The sequence below is a fragment of the Telmatherina bonti genome, assembly GCF_933228915.1.
Source record: "Telmatherina bonti genome assembly, chromosome: 16".
In the NCBI taxonomy this organism is placed as follows: domain Eukaryota; kingdom Metazoa; phylum Chordata; class Actinopteri; order Atheriniformes; family Telmatherinidae; genus Telmatherina; species Telmatherina bonti.
Window position 1 is genome coordinate 25,122,875 of NC_136614.1, and position 9,635 is coordinate 25,132,509.

At 39.3% G+C, this 9,635-nt stretch overlaps 1 protein-coding gene across 1 annotated transcript in view; it reads left to right on the forward strand.

The window, feature by feature from the left end:
• ino80 (INO80 complex ATPase subunit) overlaps positions 1 to 8,902 on the forward strand; it is a 36,236-nt gene extending 27,334 nt beyond the window's left edge. The window contains exons 31-37 of the mRNA XM_079255988.1: positions 477 to 635; positions 777 to 879; positions 971 to 1,059; positions 1,313 to 1,468; positions 1,894 to 2,065; positions 6,008 to 6,223; positions 7,552 to 8,902. Coding sequence (XP_079112114.1) covers positions 477 to 635; positions 777 to 879; positions 971 to 1,059; positions 1,313 to 1,468; positions 1,894 to 2,065; positions 6,008 to 6,223; positions 7,552 to 7,760 — 1,104 coding nt within the window. The 3' untranslated portion in view covers positions 7,761 to 8,902. The remainder of the gene's footprint in view (positions 1 to 476; positions 636 to 776; positions 880 to 970; positions 1,060 to 1,312; positions 1,469 to 1,893; positions 2,066 to 6,007; positions 6,224 to 7,551) is intronic.
• The last annotated feature ends 733 nt before the right edge of the window (positions 8,903 to 9,635 follow it).

Genomic DNA, 9,635 nt, shown 5'->3' on the forward strand with positions numbered 1-9,635 from the left:
ACAGCGCCAACATTTCCGAAACAGATCAACACACATTTTCCACCAGATGTTCTAAAACTAGGAGTCAAAAATCCATCTGCAAACTTGTTATGACCAGTATTTCCCTGTTAATTACATGATCACATGAGGATTTGTTAGGCTGAATGTGTGTCTAATAAACAAGAGCATCCTTGTGAAACTGATATCTATGTTTATGAGCACGTCTCAGAATAATCTGCTTTTTTTTGTCTCTGCGGTCCTGCTTGGGCGAGATTAGCTTTAAACAGCAGTGAGTTAACAGAGCACATCTGTGAGCCACTGGGCATGACGCGTCACTGTAATTAGACTGAGAAGTTACAGAGAAAGGGGTGTCTGCTTCATCTTTCATCTTTCATCACTTTACTTCGCACAATATAATACACAGAAACTAGTAAGGTTAAAAGTTGCCTGCGAGCTTAATCACAGAACAATCTGTGTTGTTGATTTTTCTTTTCCAGGTTATCTTCTACGACAGCGATTGGAACCCAACAGTGGACCAACAGGCTATGGACAGGGCCCACAGGCTAGGTCAGACCAAGCAGGTCACCGTCTACCGCCTCATCTGTCAGGGTACAATTGAGGAAAGGATCCTGCAGCGCGCCAAGGAGAAGAGCGAGGTCTGAAAACATAGTACCCTAACCTCCTTTTCTATATTATACAGCACAGTCAATTTAGTCTGCTTGAAATTCAATATTGTCCCAGTAATTATCAATTAATTACAGAGATGAATTATCCTTTTAATGTTTTTGTGTTACCAGATCCAAAGAGTAGTAATCTCTGGAGGCAACTTTAAACCAGACACACTCAAACCTAAAGAGGTTGTCAGCCTGCTTCTGGACGATGACGAGTTGGAGAAGAAATGTGAGTGCAGACCATTCGGATTTAATGAGCTCAGAAACATCGTGACCAGCTGGAAGGAAGAAGACTAAAAGCACTTTGTCTTTTTCTGTAGTGCGTCAAAGACAGGAGGAGAAGAGACAACAGGAGGAGAGTAGCAGGGTGAAGGAACGCAAGAGGAAGAGGGAAAAGTATGCTGAGAAGGTACTACACACATGAAGACGCAGCCGTCAAATGGGTTGGCAGTTGTGGGGGAGCTTAGGGAAGGAAATATTAAAGAACTGATGAGAAAGGAATGGATATCAGGGAAGAAAAGGAGATGGTGAAAAAGATGCAGGATGAATGAAATCAGAGGAATTAAAGATGCTTTGTCCAGTAAAGGTTTTCTCATTTACAAAAGCCTTCATTTCCACATTGTTCCTTCTCCTCTTCATCCTACTTTCCATCTAACCTGCAGAAGAAGAATGAGGAGTCGGAGAACAAGCGGAAGAAGGATGTGAACCTGGTCATCTCTCATGCGCCTTCAGCCGACAACTCCAACCTGTCTGCGGATGGAGACGACTCCTTCATCAGCGTTGAGATGGACTCAGCCATGCCCAGTCCTTTTAGTGAGGTGAGGGGTTCCACTGGAACGCAGAAAAAATAATGTGTGTGTTTGTGTGTATGGGTTTGTGACATTAACATGTTGGTTAACAAGGCGAGGTCTGTATGAATGATCTAGCAGGTTTCTTAATCTTCTTTCACAAACTCTTAATTTGCATTATGTTCTTTTAAATTTCTGTTTTATCAACGTTTTTTCTTCTTTGATTTTTTTTTTTTTGTACACCTCCATTTTTTTTTTTAACATCCTCTTCTATTTGCCTCCCTCGACCCTTTTGTCATATTTGTATTTCTATTCCTTGTGCATCCCAACTTTCCCTCGCGCTCTCCTTCCTTGCCTACTCTCGTTGCCTTCACTTACTGGCCCATTTCCTGTTCCCTTGATGTGCTGACCCCCAGCCTGTGTATATTTCTGTGTGTGCCCCTGTGCATGGGCAGATCTCCCTGAGCAGCGAGCTGCAACCTGGGTCCTTACCCCCAGATGCCGATGCAGATGAGAGCAGTAGCGACATGCTAGTCATCGTGGACGATCCAGTTTCTTCTGCTCCTCAGTCTCGGGCCACCAATTCCCCCGCCTCTGTGTCGGGATCGGTCTCTGACAACATGAATGGTGAGGTGATAAATACCCTAATCCTGTCTGTTTGCCTGCGTATTCCTTCAGAACTGCTATTGATATTGTGATATTGATGTGTTAGAACTTAACCTTGAAGTAAAAAGTGATTTTACTTGGTGTTTAACTGATGTGAACTCCTAATGCGTATTTTTATTCTTTTAAAATTGTTTATAGTTTTTAAACTTTTTTTTTAAAAACACTAAACAATTTTATTTTAGTGTTTATTTCCCAGTTAATTGTTTCATTTTCCTGTGTTGCTTTATCTAATTATGTCCAGCACTTTAATTCAATGTCTTTAGTTGTGGTTGTTTCAATGGGTTTTATAAGTGAGTTGAGTTTAGTTTCAGTTAGCATATTTTTGTATGAAGTTGCTGCACATTGTATATATACAAACAGTTTTAGTCCCTTGAAACCACTATTTTCTTGGTTTTTTGGTACTATCTGCATCGATATCCGCTTTGTTGTCATGGCAATAGGAAATTGCTTCAATAGTTGCTAACCATGTCAGTGGGACTTTTTACATGTCTGCACTTTATGACCTTTCAAAAATGGAGAGAGATCAGAATGAACTACTAAAGCTAACTCAGTACTACATAAGCTAATGCACAATTGGCTACCTTTGTGCTGCTTTGAGAGCAAGACAATAGGCTGTGCAGGACAGCTTAGCTAACTGCTAAAATTGACAGAAAACACCTTTTGCATTTTCAAGACATTTTAGACATTTTGTTGCTTTGATTACATTTATTGTTTCTTTAAATAACAAGGTTCTTTTATAAACTTAGCTACATGGATGTGTCTTTTACAGGCCACATTTACTGCTTTTTTTTAACGGTTTTATCTTCTCTGTCAAATGGTATTATCCTGTTCAAAACTTGAGTAAAAGATTATTAGAAAACAGTTGGTAAAGAAAATGTTTGTCCATTTATGTGACAAAAAAATTAAAAAAAAACTTTTTTAATAGTTTAATTAAAACTGGACTTTAAAGATACATGTTAACATGCTGGTTTGGCTGATTTCGTACTAAATGGGGACTTTAAGGTCAGACTGAAGTAGGAGTCACATTATTCTTGCAATGGCATGTGTACATCAGTCCACAGTCCACACTCTGTGCTTTGACCTGGATGTGGCAGCAGCCAGTTCAAAAAACAAGAAGACTATGACAAACAGATAAAAGCTAATTATCAGTTGTTTTGGTTTTCATCTTAATCAGTTAACTGGAAAAAGCCCAGTACCAACAAACTGAAAGGGGAAGCAAACAGAAATACTTGAGTCAATAAATGAATTAGCGTCATGTGCTTTTTTTCCCCCCCAACTTGGACACAGCCAAATCAAACTAAGCTGTTCAAGTAAACACATTGACTGTGTCATTAATGCAGGTTAGGCTTTTGATTCTTTTTGCTATCATGACTTGTATTTCTAATAGACAAGAGCCAGGCAACTAAGTTTTCTGCAGCTGATTTTTGTATTTTTAGATTTATGAGGATTTCATTTTGCTTTGGCTGCAACATATCAGTATGTTCTGTTCTCTGGAGTCCAGATAAACAGAGAATGTATGGGCTGGTTTTGCTTCTATATCTGCACTTTGAATTTGCTGCCATGAAGTAATCCCTCTTAAATACACGGTGTCTCATTGAAACGCATTTTGGATTTTTGCTGCTTTGCTAAGAGGCTCCTGTCAGTAAGATTATTGATGCCCTGTGATAACCACGCCCAGGGAGCTGGGAAAAAAAAAAGTTGGTCCCTTCAGAAAGCAGATGATGTTTTAATGAAAGGTTTGGAAGATGAAATGAGAAGCCATGGATGAAGAATCAGTTGGTAAACTTGCACAATGAGTGAAAATGCAGGAAGAGTCAGATTAAGAAAAAGCCTTGCTGTTAGTGGCAGGATACACCATGTACCACAGTATTTGGAACACTGAAAGAAAATGAAGACCTCCGCAGAGATGTGGTTTGGGGGAGACGCTACTGGGGGCTTAGGAACATCACCACTGTGGCAAGTTCTGGTTCAGCTTCTTCATGGAAAACTACAGGGATATTCCTCTTTTTTGATTTAGCCTGTATTTATGCTAATAAGTGATGATTCATTTTAATATTTCATAAGTGCAGTTAACTTACCACAATGTCTTGTTCAGACTTTGCCAAGGCTGACAGAGCATTTTCCATAACTGAACTTCTGTTTGATCTGACCATATCACAGTGAAAGGAGAATTTATATAAAATTGTTGCTTCTTATTTCACTGCGTGGTCTCATTTCAGAGACGACCATGACATCCTATTAAACAGGCTAAAAGACTGGGTAGGACTTTTTGGTATTTCAGTAAACTGGTTTGAGTCCTATTTAAAAGAAAGGGACTATTTTGTGTCTGTAGATAACTATTAATCTGAACAAACTGAAATAACCCGTGCCCCAAGGATCAATTTTGGGGCCACTGCTGTTCAACATCTACAGGCTCCCACTTGCTGGAATGATTAAAATGACGAAATATGTTACCATAGTTATGTTGATGACACATAAATCTACATAACCATCTCTCCAGGAGACACTATTCCAATCCAAACTCAGATCAAATGTATTGATCAAACCAGAGAGTTGATGTGCCAGAACTTCCATCAGTTAAATTAAGGCAAAACGGAACAAATGGTTTTTAATTTAATTATTTCTGATTAAAAGTCAGCAATCACATTCACACAGCTACATAAAAAACTAATGACAAAGTCAGAAATCTTGGCCTGATGGACTTGGACCTAAATTTCAGCAGTGACGATAAGATATTTGTGAAGTCTGCCTTTTATCACTTAAAGAACATATTAAAGGACTGATGTCTCAGCAAGATTTAGAAAAACTTGTCAATGCATTTATTTTTAGTAGACTAGACTTCTGTAAAGCTGTGCTTACAGGTCTCCCTAAAAGTCCATCAGACAGCTGCAGTTAGACCAGAAGGCTTCTGCTTGGTTCCTCTCTAAAGCCGAGCAAGTGGATCATATAACTCCAGTCTTTAGATCTTGACACTGACTTCCTGTCTGTCAATAATTTGACTTCAAAATCCTGCTGTTAGTTTATAAAGCACTGAATGGTTTAGGACCAAAATACTATGAATGTGAATTTAACAACTCGTGATTCAATTTGATTTCGATTTTTGGGACGACAATTCAATTCAGAATCAACTCTCGATTCAAACAAATGTTCGATTCAAAATCATTACACTTCAGTAACAAAAGGTGCCAATTTCCCAAGTAACGTTATTCTTCTATTTGCTAGAAAGAACTGAGAAAATATTAGGGCTGATTCGATTTAAATTGTGACATGTACAAAACATTTTTGCTCGTTATTTTTCTTAATTTCATTTAGGAAGAAACAACACAGCAGTAAGACCATCATTCTGCTGCTGTAATGCCCAAGAAGACAAGTAAAAAGATCAATAAAAACTACAAAAAAAAACTATAAGGGATTACTTTTATTTATGTAAAAAAATAGAGATTTTAAAATCGTGAAACAAAACATTCAGATTTTAGATTTTTTTAAATTCGATTCCCCACCCATACAAAATACATTCAGGGTCTTCTGGTTTGTTATGAAACAACCAGATCCCTCAAGAGATCAGGGTCAAATCTATTTTCTATTCCCAGAGTACTAAACATTGAGAAGCAGCGTTGAATTTTTATTCTCCTCACATGTGGAACAAACGCTCAGAAAACTCTCCGCTGTTTTAAATTAAAAACCTTAATTGCAACCTTTTATCAAAATAACTTTTAATTCCACACGCTTACTTTCATTTAATCATTTCTTTCTCTTTTCATTTAATTTTTAAAGTTAAATTTTGTTTTTAATGTCTCCTGCACCCTGCTGTGATGTTTTTAATGTTTTTATATAAAGCACTTTGAATTGTCTTGTTCATAAAATGTCCTATACAAATAAACTTGCCTTGTATGCTGTCCCAAGGTGTTTCGGGCTCAGACACAATCAGCCCCGGTAGAGGCAGGTTTGGGCGGAGCCGCGGACGACCTAAAGGATCCGGAGGCGGGCCTAAGTCTGGGGGGAAAGGACGTGGGCGTAAGTCGACAGCAGGGAGCGCAGCGGCTATGGCCGGGGCAATGGCGGGAGCAGCAGCTGCATCGGCTGCTGCTTATGCTGCTTATGGCTACAGTGTTTCAAAAGGCAAGTAAATATAGCAGAAGCAATGATAAAAGATTGTCCCTAAACACTGATCTGACAATTGGTATGTATCCACCAAACATTGCTACCTTGCAGTGATTTCTGAGAGGCAGAGCTTCAAAGTAGCAAAATGTTTGAAATAAAAATGTTCAGTCAGATGAGGCCTGTCTTGCTTTCTTGTTTCTTGGGAAGGAGAGCACCTCCAAACTGAGTATGGTGACAGCCAGGTCAGAACATAGTGTGGCCTCTTGCAAAGGAAAGGCAGTGGGAAGATCCGAGCACAGGAATTGCATTATGTAAACACATACTTAACTCTAAACAGACACGTGCCTGTGGCCAGCAACAGAGCTGATAATATGGAAAGAGACCACACTGCTTTCTGAGTCAATATGAATTATTTTGTATGTCAAATAATCATTCAGTTTCCCCACAATGCATTTCACAATTTATCCAAATGAGATGCTCACAGCTTAAAGTCAGAATGTTGATTTTTAGGAAGAAATAATGTTTCAACCATAGACCGTAAATGAAAGATGGACGGAGCCTCCAGCGATTAAAAGGGAAGCCTTTGAGGAAGTGCATAAAACTGCAGTTCCCCCTTCATCCACTAGGGGATGGCTCCAAAACAGAGCAAATCCCCATAGACTCCCATGTAAAAGAGACCAACTTCACAGCAGAAATAGACATGTTTACAGCCTGGTTCAAAAATCCATTTTAGGTTTAATAGGTCAGGTTTACCTTCATGACAACTGTTGGGGGGAGTGAATTTTTTTCTAACTCGCCCATTTAAAAGTAATTTAGTCTCGAAATTTGGTATATTTAGGGCTGTGTCCTTTTGATTGACAGGTACCCGATCTCCCGCTCCAAGTAAGATGATTGTATAACAACCACGGTTTTTAGCTGGTAAACAACGTGACTTACCTTTAGCCAACTTACCTCCGTTAGCTGGTTAGCTCCTGTTTTCTCCAAGTTAGCTCGGCAAGCTCTAGCTACAGGCAGCTCGGGGTTCAATGTCAATGTCAATCATCCACCATGACGCTCACGACCCCCCTCTCAGCTCCACCTCTTTTCCCATATTTGTATTTTCCTGGCGAGACAACACGCATGCCCCTGCCAAGATGGTGATGGTAGGAACCGCCCACCGAGCTTCAATTCAGCTCTTCAGAAACCTATGTGTGTCGTCACGGAGGCTACATCCATCTTTCTATACAGTCTATGGTTTTAACGCAAACTGTGTAAAAATGTCCGCTAACAGTTATGAGGATGAAGTAGCACATGCTTCCATTTTCACAGGAAAAGTAACCTTTCCCCTTTTCCTGATCTTCTTTCAGCTGGCCTCTCTACATCCAGCCCTCTGCAGCCCTCCCTGGCCCTGTCGGGGACCGGCCCTGCCTTCAACCCCAGCAGAAGTTCCTCCCCTCAGAGCAAAGGAGGCACCGCCACCCAAAGCCCACACAAACAGCTGACCCACAGCCACCACCACAGCAGCCATAGTGCAGTCAGGAAGGGCAAAGGCCCTGGCGGTCCCGGAGCTCGATGATGTACTCATGGAAACTACGTGATTATGTTCTCACACACAGCTGTCTCATTGTGGAACGAACACACACACACACACACACACACACACACACACACACACACACACACACACAACACTGACCTGCTCTTCACTGTGAACCCCACAGATGCCCTCTGCTCAAAGTACCAGAGAACAGTATTTACAGTCTGTACCAGCCTACCCAGTTCATTGTTTCACTTTTATTTGAACGTGTCCTGTGTAAGCGGACAAAATCAGCCTTGATTATTTATGTTTGCATTATGACGTGGCAGTGACATGAACACAGATTCGAAGCAGCGTGCACCTTTAAAGGGCTTTTTTCAAACTTTTGTGCGAAGTTCAAGAGTTTCTGCCAGATGCACTGAACCTTGTCTTCCGTTTTTTTGGTGTTATTGAGTCTTATAGATGTACATTAGGTTATTTAATTGTTCTGTAGATATGCTCAGAGAATAACTCACTGAACGTGAACTTCCGCCTTCCACTTTACCAAACAATACATCGATAGCTTTTGTACTATAGCTATTTTTGTAACAGAAGATTTAAGTACACAAACCAACATGGCAAGTTTTGAAAGAAATTCCTCTGTAAAATTTATATTCCAGTAAAAATAATGAGGAATCGGTTGTATTGTGTTCTTTTTTTTTTTTTTTAATCTAAGAGGAAAATTATCTAAAAAATAACATGCCAAATGGGGAGGTACTGGTTGACACATCAGTACTCTCAAAATGAATGATTGACTCAGACTATTCGGGTGTCTTCTAATTATAAGTTATTTGAGTTGTGTTAAAAATCGGCAGTGTGTTGTTATGATGACAATATTCTCTTGTAAAACTGTAAATTGTGAATTTTGAAGCTGTTTTTAGTTTTCTGTGATGAGACGTCGGTGGTTCTCTTAGATGTCATTGATGTTTTAAATTAAAAACAAAAGGTTTGCATCGGTGTCCCGAGCTGAGCACGACATCTGTTCTGGGTTTGTTTTTGTGTTTATAGTGTGATCAAGGTATGAAGTTCTATATTGATGTACAGAATGATGAAAGCCATGTTTCTCTGGCTTTTTCCCTCACTTGCCTGTTTATTTTTATAGGTCACGTGTACATATGAAGAAAATGCGTCGTTTTACTAACAGGAGGGACCGATGAATTGAAAATAAAAAGCTTCATTGGAGAAATGTTTGGTGATGAATTTTTTGTGTTTTATTTGTGGTGATCCCTGAAATCAGTAAAACTACAAAAATTAAACATAAGTTAAAGGTGAATAAAAGTGCATTATAATATAAAGAGAACTTCAAGTTTGTAATTTACGTTGCCAGAAATCAGAGCTGTTAGTCATCACCGATGACTGGGAACTTTTATTGCTTTGAATTTGCAGACCAGCATTTACAGCCTCCTGTTTACCATCTTACAGGTTTTAGTGTTTCCCTGGTACAACACACCTAATTCAAAAAACAAAGTTCAGCACCTTGATGTCAGCATTTCCATCAGCCTGTGGATCAACTGTAGACATCAGTCAGGTGTGTTGTAGTAGGGAAACACTGAAACCTGCAGAATGGTAAATTCGTTCCAAATTCATGTTTCCTATGTTTCAAATATGTTTACATGTGTTCCATGTTTTTCATGTCAGTTGTGCACCAATGACATAAAACATGTTATGTTTTTTTAAGGTAGAGGTATCCCATCAGGTCACAAAACCTTGCAGATTTTAAAGTATTTGAAAGTACAGATTGATTAGCATGTTCATAAATCCCCATTCAATGATCAAGTTCATGTCACATTTAGTATCAGACATATTTTATTCATCCCCAAGGGAAAATTCAATGTCCAATGTCAACTCGTCCAAGTTTTGACAAACTCAAAACAA